General features: G+C 45.5%; 1 protein-coding gene across 3 annotated transcripts in view; it reads right to left on the bottom strand.

Annotated features, from left to right (window-relative positions):
* The window catches only part of RUFY1 (RUN and FYVE domain containing 1), a 44,157-nt gene extending 28,845 nt beyond the window's left edge, over positions 1–15,312 (bottom strand). The window contains exons 1-5 of one of the 3 annotated variants that reach the window (XM_031437968.2): positions 15,013–15,312; positions 7,541–7,714; positions 6,102–6,219; positions 2,063–2,164; positions 380–503 (exon numbers count right to left, since the gene is read on the bottom strand). In XM_031437968.2, the coding sequence (XP_031293828.2) occupies positions 380–503; positions 2,063–2,164; positions 6,102–6,219; positions 7,541–7,714; positions 15,013–15,310 (816 nt within the window). In that variant the 5' untranslated portion in view covers positions 15,311–15,312. Of the gene's footprint in view, positions 1–379; positions 504–2,062; positions 2,165–6,101; positions 6,220–7,540; positions 7,715–7,891; positions 7,938–15,012 lie in introns of those variants that run through there. The other 2 variants (XM_064480167.1, XM_064480168.1) reach the window with 2 other exon arrangements.
* Positions 15,313–17,026: the final 1,714 nt, after the last annotated feature.

Genomic DNA, 17,026 nt, shown 5'->3' with positions numbered 1-17,026 from the left:
TCTTCCTCAATCCCAGGCCTGATCATTTCAGGATCCTGCTTAAAAACCTCCTACGGCTTCCAAAGCTCCAGGGACAAAAGCTAAAGCTGCTGGCACGTCACTGGTGGCGGGATAACTGCGCCCCGCCTGCAGCGTCCCCTCACTCACGGAGCACCCCGTGTCCCAGCCACCGAGAGCTGCTTCCTGACCCCAGACACGCAGTGCGTTCCCTGTGCACCCAAGCTATGTCTTCACCCTTCCCCGAGACCTTTGCCAGCTGCTCGGGCCTGTGCCGGGTGCCCCCTGCTCCCTTCGGGGGTTCAGCACACGTCTGCAGATTCTCCGTAAAACCCCTGGCCCAAAAAAGGCATTCCATCTAGAGTTAAAATTCCCGTTTTACCTGAGAATCCAAGTCTTCTCCTTTTAAGCAGAGATTGGCATCAAGCACGTTGAGTCCCACCAACAGACCGACGATCACCATCCCTTCTTCCTCCATCATTAACGCCTCAGGTTCATAGAACTCACTGAAAAGGGATCCACAGGACAGAAACACCTTCACCAGCCTTCTCCCGGACCCACCTGCCCTGTGGCCTCTTAGCCCGCGGCCTGGCTGCCAGCCCCACCAGGAGCCAGAGCCAGAGGCTCCCTTGTCCGAATTTCCTTCTGCCTCTCATTCCGGCTCCTGCTTCGTGTGCTGCTGCTTCCTCCCTGGCCTCGCCTCTCTTCCTGTGGCTCCTCCCACCTCTGGTCCAAGGTGAACTCCTCCGTTTGGATCCTGGACCCCAGTCCTTCTCGTCTTGGCCCCTGTGTTCCGGAACATCACTCTGCCTCTCCTGCCCCCGACTCCTTCTTTTGTGTCCCTATGAACTACTTCTACACTGACATTCATGTCAACAGGAAGTGGGATCCCACAGCCTCCCCTTCCCCCAAGAGTAAAGCCCTTCCCTCTTCCCTGCGACCCACGGGACAACACTGGCTGATTGTACCTCCTTACCTGCCCCAGTCCCCTCAGCCACGTGCAGTAGGCGCCATCCATTTACTGCTCTGCTCACCAGGGATTTGCTAATTTACCATTGTGGGTGTGAGTGCATGAGAACTTGTTGTTTTAAGAATTAGTTCACTGGAACAAAATCTGTACCTTAAAGTTACTCAGTGTAACTGTACTCAAAGTGCAAAGTATGTGAACTATTTGAAATCAGTATTTATCCTGTAAAGGTATGTTCAATAATAAGCCATGACTTGAAAATTTTGGGTGACAGGCCGTATTATAAAAGATATTTTTATTTCAGTTAGACAAGGGAATTACCTCTAGAGAGATTTTTTCCCTTGTACATTCTCATATCTTGGAGAAAATTCCTCTTAGAAATTTTGCTAATATAGTTATAAATATAAAAAATGAACTCAGTCATAAATTTCAGAGACAGCCAGTTGGTCTTTACTGAAGCCAAGAGATATAAACATTTACAAACTGAGTATGGAATTCTTAAGCAGGTAATCTAGGTTTGTTCTTTTACAAAAAGCAGGGTTTTAGACTTGAAAATTGCCCCTGAATCTAGTTAAAGTCATTTTCCCCCTCCTATCATCCAATCAAATAAATGTCATTTTGTTGACACTTAATGGAGTAGGCTGTTGGTTACCGCATCTTAGGTATTTTAGAGGAATTGTCTTCAAATGGCTTTTCAAAATGAAAAGTAATATGAATCTTCATTCATAATGACTTTTAGATATCAGTGCTCAAAAATAAAATACTATTTTAAAACTAAGCCACAGAATATTTACACTTGAAAATAATTTGAATAAAAGCTGTGTACATTATACATTGTTGTTTATTTTTATTTTTTAAATTTTTAAAAAACTTTTTTTGGGGTGGAATTAGGTTTATTTAGGTAATTAGGTTTATTTCTTTCTTTCTTTAAATGGAGGTGCTGGGGATTGAACCCAGGACCTCATGCATGCTAAGCATGTGCTCTACCACTGAGCTGTACCCTCCCCTCTACATCCTTGTTTTAATTCCAAATGATTTACAGAACTGTGTTCTAATTACTTACAAACCAGAAGGCAAGCAGAATAGGAGATGAAATACCTTAAGAGATGTTTATTGTCTATAAGCACTTTCAGATAGTCTGCCAGTTTCTTCTGCATGAGTGCCAGATAAAGCCAAGCTCTGCCCCTTCCCACAGCTGTCCTAGAACCCAAACAGAGAGGCAAACTGTTACACATGCCAGTAACAAAACACCAAGGGGAAAGAGCCAGCTGAGCCCAGGAGAGACACACATTCCCACATGCACACGCCTGTGCTTGTGGATGCAGAGAACCTGCGAGCAGAGCTGTCCTGGCGGCTGGGGGAGCCCACGGGGAAGGCTGAGGGCAGGGCTCATTCCTTTGGGGACTATCTGAGACCTGTATCACGGGCATGTACTTTTTCTTTTCCAAAAAATAAAAAAGTAAAAAAATTTAAGCCACAAACAGCTGATTTCTGGAACAAATACAATTAGATAAAACTTAGCAAGTATTCATAAAATTTCACAGGGAGCTAGGACGTATCAGGTTAGACTGTATAATGGATAAAACATTCTTGCAAAAGACTAACATAGAACATAGTTGTCAGGAGCTTCTTATTTTTATTTTGGCGGGGAGGTAAGTACGTTTATTTACTTGATGGAGGTACTGGGAATTGAACCCAGGACCTCAAGCATGCTAGGCAAGCACTCTACTGCTGAGCCAAACCCTCCCCCTGAACATAGTTGTTGAAGTGTTGAAGTCCCACAAGATTTCTAAGGCATTAGCTCAAAGGTACAATTGTATTTTTGATTGGGGTAAAAATACACATAACAAAGTTTACCACCTTACCCATTTTTTTTTTAATGGAGGTACTGGGGATTGAACCCAGGACCTTGTGTATGCTAAGTGTGCGCTCTACCACTGAGCTATGTCCACCCCGCCCCCAGCTCACCCAGTTTTAAGTGTTCGGTTCAGTACTGTTCACCTTGTACAACCAATCTCAAAGGTGCGATTTTGAAAAGATCTGTTTTAAACGTTAAAGGAAAAGAAAAAGCCTCCCAATTGTAGACCTAACACTAATTAAGAGAAAAAGATTCTGTTCTAAGCAGAGTAACTGCATGTGTAATATCCCAGAGCGTTAGAATTACTGCTGTCACTTTGTATCTGCGTCAAAGCGTCAGAGGGCGCCCAACCTAATGAGTACAGAAGGCTTTGGATTCCTCACTGTTCCAACAAATGACGGTAAACCAGAGTAAAAAGGAAAGGAAATATAGTAGAGAAAAGGGTATCTGACGTTGGCAGGATGGGGAAAGTGGACACTGATGTGTGCTGTTGGTGGGAGTGTAAACTGGTACAACAGACATTTGATGACAGCAGGCTGTCAACACACCTAGTAACACAGGGAAGTGACCGAGGATGCACACAAGACGCATGTTTGGGGATGGTCACCACTGCACTGTTTGGATAATGAGAATTTGAAAACAACCCCAAGGCTCAAAGTGGGGGTGAGGTGGGGGTGGTTATACAACAGAATGCTATGTGTTCGTTTCAGAAATGATGTGATAGAGAAGTTATTCATTGAAAAAAAAAATGACATTGTGGGTGAATATTTAATACGGGAAAAAGGTTTGAAATCTAATATTAAATGGAAAAAGGGCTATTAAACAGCACGTACAGTTCACTGCGTGCTGCTTCTTCCCGTTCCCCGTCTCCATACAGCAACATGCTGCTCTTAGCTCAGGTGCACTTTCCAAACGTTTCTGTGCGTATGAAAATAAATTCTTATTTTCTCCCATTTTTATTAAAAAAATTAGTAATGTTATACATACTGTTCTATAACTTGCTTATCTCACTGAATATCTGTCATTTTGAAATTCTTTCCACACACAAGGAACTTCTCGCTCATGTTTTCATGGCTGTAGAGTGTTCCAGTATTGGGCTGCGCCAGAATTTATTTAGCTGGCTTTTCATCTAGGCTGTTTCTAACCTTCTGCTGTCACAAATGGCGCTGCAGTAGGTATTTCTGTGCGTGTGTCATTTTCACGCGTTAGATCTGTGGGCTGAGACACGTAGAAGTGGAAATGCCGGCTTGAAGGGTAGGTGCCGTGGTGGCTTTCGTGGACAGTACCGGTCTTCCACGGAAGGAATGCAACACAGTGCTGGGGGGAGGCGGAGGGGAATCCGTCTTTTCTATTCGTCAGATTTTGCACCTTTAGGATCTAGAAGGATATTGACACTAACTGCAGGGTTTTGGGTTTTTTCCCTTAGTGGGCTCACAAAAACATCTCTTTTCACTTGTTTTTGTTTCCTAATTAAAGGTTATATGATAATAATTTTTTAAAAGGCTGTTTTTAATTTTCAAAAAAGAGAGAGAGAGGCCTTGTCTGTTGTCTGGGTGTAAGTGCCAATCTGTGAAATCATATTCATTGTGTAACAGTACGCTTAGTAACAAACCACAGCAGGAGAACAATGAACAATTTGGGGTGGCAGGCCATGCTGTAAAAGGTGTTTTCATCTCAACTGGACAAGGGAATTAAACCCTAGAGAGACCCCTCTCAGGATGCCAAGTTCATCCTGCAAGTTTCCAGCCGCCTTAGAGCCGTCTCTCCCCTTCAAAAAGCATGGGTCATAACTTCCCAAACACTGTGAAGTTTTGGAACTTTTGTTACTATTTCATGAAATAGTAAAAACACTGCAGCTCTTCACGGAACAAAGCACTAGCTGTTTCTCACGCGGCTCCTCCAGGGGCATCAAGAAAAGGTTGCTACTGCTTATTTCCTTTTTGGCAGACGCGGTGCAGGTCGGCGGGGGTTTAGCATCCACAGGGTTAATGAGGACACAGAAGTAGTGAGTCTGGCTGACAATAAGCTTTTTGTTAGAGTAACAAGACTTCAAAAGCACCTCCCTTGCCTAAGTGGAAACTGAGGCCTGAGTGCAAGCGGGGAGAGCCTGGCTCCGCTCCAGGCAGAACACCCTGGGACCAGCCTAGCGCTGTGCTCTTGAGGGGGTGGGCTGGTTGGAAGGCGATGGGCAGCAGAACCACAGAAAGAATGGAAGAAACAAAGCAGAAGCCAAGGGAAGCTCATGAGAGGGTCAGCAAGTAAACATATGAGAGGGTAACACCAGCAAAAGGCTTTCATCTTATGTGTGCAGGCCCAGAGGGCGGAACTTGGGAAAGAGTTCTTAAATCCTATCTTGAGAAGGATGCACAGGGCTTGGCAGCAATGGAGTTTAGGGGATTCAGAAGGTTTCAGAGTCCGGCAGACACGCGTTCTCCTCCTGGCTCCACACTCACTTGGCGAGGGACCTTGGGCAAGTTCCTTAACCACTCTGAGTCTCAGTTTCCACACCTGTAGATGGGGACACCAACAGCTTTCCTAGGGACTTGTTGTGGAGGATAAAACGAGATCACGAAGTGGCCTTAGCACAGCGCCTGGTGCACGGCAGGCCTTTAGTTCACGGTGGTGGCTACTATTATCTGAAAATGGAGCAGACCGGACCTGCAGGAGAAGGCCCGGGGCTGGATGGTTGGGTCTGCTGGGGAAGGCTCCGTGGGGCTCTTCTGCTTTAGCCTAAGGATCTCTAGGGCCCCTTTCTAAATGCAGATTCCATGACACGCCTTTTTGTGTTCCACTCAGTTTTTGATTTCTGAGCCTATATACAGGGATCCCAAGGGCAAACCCAGCAAGGCAAATGATATGTCAGTCCCAGCCTTTTCACAAATGTCCCTTGTTGTGGAATTTAAATCTGACTCACACTGTGTTATTCAGAAAACTGCGCAGGTGCATCCAAAGCCAGGATGTCAGGAGTGCAACTACTCCTTTCCCTCCTGTAACTGCTCTCTAGGTGACATCTTTTCACACTATTTGACCTTGTGTGACAACCAGGAATCACTGTACTCATTTTAAAGGAAAGGAAACTGAGGCTCAGAGAGGGGCAAATCTTGCCCAAGCTCATGTGGAGAATGAAAAGGATAGCTGGGACTAAAGTAGAGTGTGGCTCGTGCAACAATTTGTTCTAAATTAGAAAGTGCTTTATCAGCAAGGAGTTGAGAAATCGGTAAAAACAAGGGAGTTTCGTTTTTTTAAAACATCAAATCGATACAACTACTTCTCACTCACTTTAATTCTGGCAGGTTTCTGACACTAGTGGCTATATCTGATGCTTCTGGACAAAGTTTCTCCACCAGCTCCAAAGGACCAAAGAAAGATTTATTTTGGCCAATAAAACTCTTCTTAACTAAAAGGGAAAACAAAAATGTTATTGATAAGAACAGGTTGCAAAATGTCTTCAGGGGCCCACAGCCTCTCTCCCAAAAGCCAAATGACGGCACGGAGCTGCACCGCTTCCTCCTGATTCAGTCCCAGCTATGGACTGGGAGAGGCCAGGAAACAGATGAGCCCTCCTCCCTCTGATGACACGGAGTCTCTGAGAGACCCACTGTGCTCTTTCTCCCAAGTACTCACTGCTCACAAAACACAAGTGCTCAAATAATTACCTGTGAAATCCTTCCCCTTTCTCCTTCCCATCTAATGCCAAAATCAATGCTTGATTTCAAACCATCTCCACCATCCCTCATCTGAATTGTTGCAATAACCCCTAATGGGTCTCCCTGATGCTAATATTGTCATGTCTCCACCTTTACAATTGGTTCTCCACATAGCTGGAAGTTCTTTTTAAAATATAAGTCTGATCTTGTATTTCCCTTGCTGAACATCCTCCAAATACTCTTAGAATAAAATCCAGCTCCTCACCTGACCTATAAAGGCCTACGTCATCCAGCCTGTCCAACCTCTCTGACCTCATCCCCTTCTCAGCGCATCTCAGGTACCTGGTGTCTTCCTCAAGCCAAAGTTCGTCCCGCTCAGGATCTTTGCACCTGTTGTGTTTGGTTGTGTTTTTCTAGGAATGCTCTTGCCCTAAACCTTTGCACAATTGACTCCTTCTCCTGTAGGTCTCAGCTCACATTTCACCTCCCCAGAAAGACCTTCCCACCCTAGCTGAAAGGTTTTTTTCCTTGATTCCCTATTATTGAACCCATTTTGCTTCCCTGAATTTGTAGCATTTTGTAATTATGCTTGCTTCTGAGTTTTTTGTCTGTCTCCTCTTCTAGAACTGTGCTGTCTAAGGTAGTCACTAGCCACAAGTGCTACTGAGAACTTGAAATGTAGCTAGTGCACAGGAGGTGTGCTGTAACTGTAAAACACGTGGATTTTTAAGCCTCAATATAAACAATAATGTAAAATACCTATATGTCAGAATGACAATATTTTGGCTGTATCAGGTTCAGTAAGATATATTACTAAAAACTAACTTCGTCTGTTTCTTTTTACTTTTTTTTAAAAAAGCGTTTACTAGAGCATTAGAAATCGCACGTGTGGCTTGCACATTTCCATCTGACAGCGCCACTCTAGAATGCCGCCTCTTGTGGGCAGGGACCTTGTTTGCCTCGTGCACTGCTGTTATCCCAGCACCCAGAACAATGTTTGGCATGGATGAACACACGCTGCGCAAACAGCGAGCCCGAATCCCCATGCCCCGGACGCCCCCTCAAGCTCACCTTTCAGCCCATGTTTGAGGCAGTGCTCCATCACTACGAAGAACTGCTGCAGCGGGGCATGGTCCGCATCCAGGCTGCGGCCCAGGCTCAGCGCAGACTGGAGCAAGACCTTGATGCTGAGTTTCATCATGTGCATCAGGTTGGTACGTTCCTCCATCATCTGGCACTTGGAAGCTGTAGGCAGAAGCAGGAACAGCTGTTAGTGGGCTGAATATAGTCCAGGGTGAGGGGGCTGGACGGCCAGACAACGGAGGGAAAGACAGGCCAGGCAGTCTGGTCGGAGCGCGGACGCGCGGATTAACCGGGTTTCGCAGCCAACCGGCCCTTGACCCCGGGAGGTCACAGCCGCACCTGGGCTGCTGAGGCTGTGGGTCACACTCCAGAGACCTCTCCCAGGTGGCTCCGCGCGTTGCTACGGCGACGGCCCTACCAAGGATCAGCGCGATTGGTCTCTCTCACACCCTTGTTCCATTTTCGACCAATGCAAGGGCTCACACTCCCAGAAGCCCGGCCCCCCGCTCGAAGGCGTGCTGGAAGCGTGCCCCGCCCCGCCTCTTGCCTATTGGCCGAGTCCAGCTCAAGACCACGCCCACGGGGCGCTCGGTTGCCATGTTGACCGCGGGAGCGGCTTCCCGGCTGGGTCGCGGGTTCTTCGCACGTCCCCACGACGGCTCCCCGAGCCGGCCCTCTGGTCCGACGGTGCCGCCCGGTGCCCTCGGGGAAGCATCTGCCCCTCAGTTCCCGACTCGGATGCTCGTTGTCGCCCATCCTTCGTCCACAGTTCGTGGACAATTACGAGTTCTAATTTTCTTTTGTCAGTAAAACAATGAAATGAACTCAACTGCTTTTCCATTTCAACTCCATTAAACTTGTCGCTTTGAGAGTAAAGAAGTCTGTCTGCAGTCAGTATCAGAGATCCATGACAAATGCTTATCAAGTGTCCTCTCAAGCCCAAGAGACTGTCCCTCTAGAAATAATGTAGGCCCCAAAACAGCGCTGGCAGCAAAAATAAGCCCCCGGTCCCCGCGCGCCGCTCTCCGCACCCGCCCACCGCTCAGTCTCAACTGTTTGTCCCCTGGATTCGGGGGTCGGGTGGGGACAGTACTGTCTTACTTTGCTGTTGTTGGATTATTACAGCTGTTAAGCAGCTTTTCCTGTTTATTGTCTCCTAGTGTTCTGTGAATTGCCTGTTAAATCTTACAACTTTCTTGAATTGTCTGCCCTAGTCTTATTGAGCTGTATATTCTGGATATTAATCCTTTGTTTACCTGGTTTATTTCATGGGCATTAATTAATATGGACATATACAAAGTTAAAAGAGCATCTGTATGTATAGCTAAATTGGAAAGAATGATATATGTCTGAATTTATAATACAGGTATTAAGTAAATATTATTGAGACTGGAGACAGCCTGGGACTGAAAATTCTAAATTCCCTCAGCAAAGCCAGAGAAGACAGCTACCGGGAAAGAAAAGTCAGTCTAAACATTTCATCTTGGTTGTGGAAAAAGAAAAAATGGATTTTAAGTAAAGCATTTGGGTAGGGGTGGTATAATTATTTTTAGATTTTAAGAGAATCCTATGTATTACATTTATAAATTTGAAAACTTTAATGAAATGGATGATTGGCAAAGGACACAGAAATTGTAAACCTCATCAAGGGGAGGGAGAAATCCTGAACAGACCAATAACCAGAGAAGCAATTTGTAAAGATTTATCCTTAAAGAAGATACCAATCCCAGATCTATAAACAAAGTAGTAGTCTTTGAGTGGGGATGCCTAGCCAGGAAGTCCTGCTGACAGCTTGGCAGGCCTAGATGGTTTAAGGAAATTGATTTCTAGATCCTCAAGTTTCACAGACACTTTTTCTTCTCCTACTCTACAGAAGGGCAATTCACCCCTTGTCCCGTATCTTCCTCTGGATGCACTGACCTGGGGTGCAGAAAGTCCCACACACCATATGAAAGTGAAGCTGCCTTTGATGATAATCATGTCACCAAAACCATGAAGAGCTTCCAGTCTCTCATTGCTTTACTGAACTTAGTTAAGGAAACCTGGTCTCGGGGAAAGGGGTGGTCTCTAGCCCTCTGCTGGGTATTCTGACTTTAGAAAGGTTAAAAAAAGTTCCCCCACAAATAAATGCAATTGTTGTCAGCTGGTCTCAATACTCACACCTTGGATGTGCCATTAATTTGATGGGCATGTTCTATAAATTAAATGAGCCCAAACTGTAGCCCCAACTTTTTGATGAAAATGGATTTGAAGTACACGTAAACTAACCATTTTTGTCAAAAATATTGTATTGGCAACAATGTAATGAAATAAGCAATGTTTGATGTCCCCAACCATTTTGAGTGTTCTTGGTTAAGCAAAGTGAAAGAATTATAAGGTATAATTATCTTTGATACGTCTTGGTAAAGTTTTTTTGGGGGAGCTTTCCACAAGTAGAGAGAGTTTCTTTAATGTGACTAGGATGCATCTTTTTGCTCGTCAGCTGATTTTCATTTGAATAAAAATGAACAATATAAATTTGACATTAGATCAGTGCAATTTGGGGCATATAACTTAGGAGTTCAAAGACTTGAACAACATTAGTATAACAAAACTGTCTGTTTCTACTTCTTATTTATATGAGCCAGGTTTCTCAGGGATCACATCTATAAAAACCCCAAAAATAGGAATAAAATTGATGCTAAGTCTGATCACATTTTATCAGTAAATCATATATATTTATCTATAGGTACACGCTAATGAAAAAAAAAAACACCATTCAGCTCATTAAGAGAAGTAATTCCAAGAAAAATTTGTGTATAATTACTTATAAAATTATATTCCTTTTATCAACTTAGCATTACTAATAATTTTAATGGTAATTCATTCCAGAAGAAAAATTTTTTTATACACTTAGGGCTTTAGTCACAAGGAAAATTTATTACATTTTAATTTACATATTTTTTTTCAGAAACATGACAGGATGACCAATAAAAAAATTTAAACATACATAAGTGGAATGGAAATTCAAGTTCAAGGAATAATAGAAAAAAATGTAAATTTTTCAAATATTAAATAGCATTTATTTTTAAAATGGATGGTAATGTTTATCAAGTCACATGGCATTTACATACCACCTGATAAAAGGATGATCTAACAGTCTTATTTTAAAAAGCCAGTTCTTACCCTAACCAGAAAATGTATTCTACACTTTCAGATTATGATGAAGCATTTTTAGGGGCTCATGGGAGCAAAAACTGTGAAGGCTAGTGTTTTAGGCAGTGGCTCGGACCATCGTTCCTGGGAACATGGCAGTGCTCTGCAGCCATCAGAGGGTGAGTCAGCCATGGGTGACTCACCCATCCCCCTGCGGGGTGAGTCACCTGTTCCCATTTGCGCTCAATTTAGAGAGTCATGGAAAAGTCAAGCTGGAGGGATCTTTAAGGTGTTCCATCCCTCAGTTTTACTAGCTTTGTGACCCTGGCTAAGCTATTCACATCATACAAACACACAAAATAGTTCAACACAACACACAGAATGCTACAGAATTCTACACTTATTGAACTGCCAAATAAGTGGTCTGGCCAGGGATCTGGACCTTCACTGATGTAGAGTGGCTGCGCCTGTAACATAAAAGAGTGACCCTGTGATCCCGGGTTTCGGCACCAAAAAAAAAAAAAAAAGTGACCCAGTGCGAAGAGGAGCTGGAGAGAACCTGCAGCGGCCCTCTTGCTGGAGCAACGCTGATCACAGTGCCAGACGGGAGTTTTCAGACGCTGGTGATACGGATTTTTATGGAAAAGTGGTAATTGGTTAAAAAATATTTTTTTAATGCTTTTATACTGTGCAGGATAGGAAAAAATGCAGCTACCAGTCACAAACATCTCCAAGGGCTGCTGGTTTGTTGTAACCTTTGGTATAGAGATAAGTCCTCAGGACGGGGGCTTTTTGTTGTTGTTGGGTGACTAGATTCTATAAATTTGAGTTTTAATTTTGAGTAGCTCTTTGGTGTCTTGAAAGATCTTTAAAATTTTTTTTATTTGTCTTTATTGTATTATTTATTTTACCTTGGCAAGGGATAGGTAATGAGGTTTATTTATTTTTAGAGGAGGTACTGGGGATTGTCCCAGGAGCTTATGCACGCTAAGCACATCCTCTACTGTTTGAGCTATATACCCTCACCCCAGTTAAAAGATCTTACAGTACAGGATGGTGTTATCCTGTCCTGACAAGGATACACTTTCCTGATTTTTCTGGAATTTTCACTCATCATCTCAGAGGCTAACTTAAGGTGTTCGGCAATGTGAAATGACAAAGTTACTGTGCTTCGTTTTGGAAGAGGCTTCACTTGTGCGGGGTTGCTTGACACATGGAGAATAAAATCGGCCATGGAAGACAGTGGAGAAAGGCATAGTGTGTACCGCCTACCTAATGGCAAGTATATATCTAAATACTTCTAAAATTAAAGAATGCCTTCCTCAGTGAGTACCCACCCCCGTGCAGGACGTGCCGGGCGCATGAGTTCTGTAAGCACCTGCGTTTTCTTATTCATTCTTCGGGAGGAGGCATCACTCTAAAAAATACACTGTAGAACCTTGTGTGTATGTCCTTTGATTTGTGCGAAAACTGTGTGTGTGGAGGCGAGGCACGAGCGACATGCACAGATCCGCTCTGAAGTACAGCAGATCTGGGGACAGCTCCCGGTATAACAGAAAAGGACAAATCTGACTCCACGTTAGACCTGCTCCTTGCGCTCCTGAGAAGGAGTTCTGGCTGTGTCCTAAGTGTTCTTCTGTGTGCTTTGATGTTTTTGTTTTACCGCATGCATTTATTATCTAAAAAAACCCAAAAACCCAAACCCCCAAAACCAAGCAAGACAACTACAGAGGACGCAATCACGTGGCAAGTTGCGCTACCAGAGCCCCCGTGGGATAACATTTGAAAACACGTATTCAGAGCAGTGCACAACATTCCACAGCATGTTCCTTAGACCTGTGTCACCAAACACTTCTTTATCTGGCAAGAGTGCTGCTCACATTCAGTCTCTGCTCTGTCACTCCTCCCTCTGAACAATCTCTGTCCTCACTGCTTGTGTAAGCAGATCAATGGAAAAGAGAAAATGAGCTGGTCCTGGCAGGAGTGGTGGCCTCTGTCTTCTCCTGACCCGCTTTTCCGAGGCCTCTGCAGGGCATGCTGCCCGGGGTCCATTTCCTTTTCCGCACCCCCACCCCTGTCCCATCTGATGGCTTCAAGTCCGGGTTACGGTCACGGCCTAGCTACAGAGCTGTTCCTCATACTTCTGCCCTCGGTAAGCCACATTCACAATTTTTGCCACATTTGAGTGGCAGTTATTTATTTAGTCTTTTCTTTAAATTGACTAATTGAAAAGCCCACGTGTATATATTATGGCATTTTACTTGTAAAATTATTTAAAGGCAGCGAGGCATTGAGGTGATGTGACTAAGAGCACAGGCTTGGAGGCAGCCGGTTTGGGTTCAAGTCCTGGTTCTGCCATTTCTAAGTAACTTAGTCAAGTTACTTTTTTAAAATTCAGCTTCCCTTTTTATAAACAGGATAATAACGGTACCTATCACACGGGACCAGCTACCAGAGCGGAAGCATGAAGTCATGGTCTCCCTCCCACGGCCCTAAAGGGACTGCAACTTCCTGCAGGGATGTGGTCCCTCTCTGAGGGTCCTCTGCCCAGGGCCTGCCTCATGTGCTGTGGTGCTGCCAAACTGGGGCAGGGCAGTGGACACCTGGCCCTGCCCTGAGATTCAGAAAGTGGGACTTCAACTCTCCCTGTGCGAGGGAAGGGTGGAAGAAGCCCCAGGGCAGTCTGAGTGGACCAGGGTGGCTGAGAACCTGTACCGGGAGGTAGCAGAAAGCAGGACGGCACACATGAGTCTGCCTCCACAGTCCCCATACATCCTTCTTTGTTCCATCAGACTTCACTTACAAAACACAAATTCAAAGACAAATTTAGTAAGAATTTCAATTGTGGGGCACTTCTGAGTGCCTGGCCCCAGGCGATCACACTGATCAAAGCCTGCACTGACCGCACACCACAAAGCCAGCTCTGCTACTGCCCAGGATTATCGTGGAGGTTAAATGAACTCATGTACGCACAGACTAACCTCTGGCACCTGGGCAGCACAATGCAAGTGCTGGCGATTATCTATAGCATTACCGTAAATGGAAAATAAGTATTTTTCAAATATGCATTTGTTCAACAAAGATTTATTATTGTGTGCTAGGCACAGTTTAGGAACTGGCACATTTTATCACCAAACAGCTAACATTTATTATTTGCTTACAATCTAAGAGGCCTCCAGAAGACCCCATCTCTTGACTCTCAGGACTGACTGCCAATGGGTGGGCATACAAACACCCACTGATGTGTGTAAAAGTGGCGAGCTAGTGGGCACTAGATTCCTGAAGTGAACAGCATCCTTTCATGACCTTCTAGTCCTATTTTTCACGGGCAGAATCTCAAAACAAGTCAGATGTTAAGCTTTACTCATCAATCTTTCTTAACCACTGAAATTCTCACATTCACTATTCCGGTGTTAGTGCCAACTTCTACAGCACGTGCACCAGTGGAAAGGACAGAATCAAGAAAACTCCAAGGCACACTTCTTAGCGAGCACTGCAGTGTTCAGTCAGCTCGGCCCCACAGCACTTTCTGTGCTGAAAAGGTTCTCTGCCACTAGTCACATGCAGGCTGCTGAGCACTTACAATGTGGCTATTGTGACTGAGGAGCTAAATTTTTACCACTTTAAACATCACACGTGGGTGGTGGCTACTGTGTATGGGTTCGCACAGCTTTAAGTATTTGGCTTTATAGGACTTTCTAGGTCACACTCTATAAATAAAATCACTTAATGGTTCCATTCTTACTCATGCGCTTACTCTAGATGGCAAAGGCTGCAAAAGACCGTAAGAATCCTTGGGTGAATCAAAAAGTCCCTACTTCACAAGGCTGGAAAATGTGGTAGCTTGTCTGCATCACATAGTGGGCTGTTGGTAGAGCTCGCTGGAGCCCTCACCCCCTGACCTCCGCCCGGGGGCTCTGACTCCGCAGGGAGTAGGGAGGCGCGGTCAACACCTGGGAGGTGTCAGGTGGGGTGGCATTTTGAGATTTAAAGCAGAAAACAGTACTGGACTCGTTTCTTAAGTTACTTTTAAAATTAACACAGACTACCTAAGCTTAAACTCGTACATCTTTTCAGTCTAAAGTCCACCAGTGAGAACACAGTGGGAAGCGAGGTCGCCCCCGTCTCGGCCACTCGCGCCCACGTGCTTATCTTGGCTTGCGCGCTCCTTATAAAGCAAGTGGACGAGCAGTTAAGCGTGTCAACAGGCTGGGTTCTTTTTGTTTTGTTAACGACTCGTCTAACAGGCTGAGTCGGTTAAACAGCCTCGCCAGCCTGGCTCGCACCGCGAAGCGGCCGCTGTCCCGTGGAAAGCGGGAGCCTACCTGCGCGCGCCGCCCCGTCCGCGCCGCCGTCCGCGCCGCCCAGCGCCGCGGCCGCGCGCAGCGCGCTCCCGCAGCTCGCCGACAGGTTGCCCGTGGCCCTGCGCGCCAGGGTCAGGATGGGCGCGGACCAGCCGTCCGTCGCCGCCCGCGGCCTCGCGGCGCCTCGCAGCTCGCCGGGGCCCGGCAGCTGGCTCCGGTCGACGATTTCAAACTCCTCTCCCGGCTCCGGCCCGGGCGGCGGCCCCGGTCCCGGCTCCGGCCCCGGCCCCGCCCGGCAGCCGTCTCCCCCGTCGGCCATCTTGGTCCCGTCACGTGGCCCCGTCACGTGGCCCGGGCCGCGGGCGGGGGACTCCGCGCGGGCGGGCGCTTTTGCACCTTCCCTGCCCTTTTCCCTTGTTGGCGACGGTTTTCTTCCTGATCCCCTTCCTCCTTCCTTTTCCAACACTTTAAACAGCTTCGGGGAACTACACATCATGGCTTGAGCATCCACATTCCCACCGGCTGGGAGGACTTGTTTCCGTGGAAGTTACTGTGGGCTTTCCTCCCTCATGGTGGTGGGTCCCGCTGGCTGAGAACACACACCACGTGGCCCTAGTTTTCTTTGTGACAGTATTTCCTCTTTTCCATTTTCATTTCATGTTTTACTTTTTCTACGTCGTCATTTTTCTGCAGCAGTCTTAAAAACAAGTCCTAAAAGGGCGAGCAAGGAAACGCTGGTACAGGCGAGGCAGGAAGGCAGTTTTTTTGGTTTTTGTTTGTTTGTTTTTTAATTAAATAACTAAGTAGGACGGCTTGGTAGGAAACAGCACACCAGAAGACTGGGAATCAGAAGGTCTGGATTCTGCGATTAATTAGTTAAATGGTGATAATAATAAAACCTACCCCATTGTTAAGTAAGGGGCACATGGCAGACGTGAATGATTGTGATGACGGTGACCCAACCACGTGGCTTGGGCAGGACAGCTCACTTGTACAGTATTACTGGCAGTGTGGTTACAGATTTGGGAAAGAAGGGAATTTGACTAAAGAGAAATTCAAATCTCACTATCATTTGACACTTTGTGCAGTGCCAGCTGGTGCCTACTGACCCCTGCAGCCCCCAAACTTCCAGCCCTTAGGCATCTGCCTGTCCACTTTGGGAGATAAACTCCTGACGGGTGTTTGCATTAGCACAGTTAACACCCCCAGGAGATGACCAGCCTCATCGTAGCCCATATCTCCTTCTTATCAAAATCATAGATTCCCATGTCTCCATCTTACTGGAGTCATAAATCTACCATCCTCCCATAAATAAAGCAAAGCCCTTTACTTCACTTATAGCCAATCAGAAATCTGTTCCCCTATCCCTTTGTGTTCATAGCCCCTTCCTCAATAAAAGACCCTGCAGGTTCACACTCAGTGGACACACAAGACACCTCTTGCCTGTGTGGCTCCCTGTTTCTTGTAGCAGCAAACTTACTAAACTTCACTTTGTTCTTAAATTTCTCCCTTACTGGTAAATACTTTTTACCAGCCCCTATCACTGGCCATGCCAAGTGTCCCCCAACAGTTAGCAAAGTGCTGCACATGGACGTCATCAAACCAGGAGATTTGTTTCATTTGATTGCCAGAGGGTTTACATTTCAAATTTTAAAAAAAGTTTAAGTTGTTGCAGATATTTAGAAATCAAAACACTTACTTAGAAACAAAACATTTATTTAGAAACAAAATCTTTAGACATCATCTTGGCATCTTGGTCCAGTCCTTTTCACTAGTTTTTATGATCTGTTTGGTCCCTGAAGCCAAGTTGTTTTCTGTGGGGAGAGTAGGGTGGGGAGCGATTGAGGCGTTCGTGGGGATAGTGTTTGAGTTGTCACCATGATTTTTTTTTTTTCTTTCTTTACTTATTTATTTTACAATGTCATGAGACTGACACGCTATGTACTATGATAACGAGGCACCTTATTTTACAATATTATATTTTTTAAATTGAAGTATAGTTGTACAATATTATATGCTACAGGTATGTAATATA

Source organism: Camelus dromedarius, chromosome 27, assembly GCF_036321535.1.
Source record: "Camelus dromedarius isolate mCamDro1 chromosome 27, mCamDro1.pat, whole genome shotgun sequence".
In the NCBI taxonomy this organism is placed as follows: domain Eukaryota; kingdom Metazoa; phylum Chordata; class Mammalia; order Artiodactyla; family Camelidae; genus Camelus; species Camelus dromedarius.
This window is presented reverse-complemented; position numbering and strand designations above follow the sequence as displayed.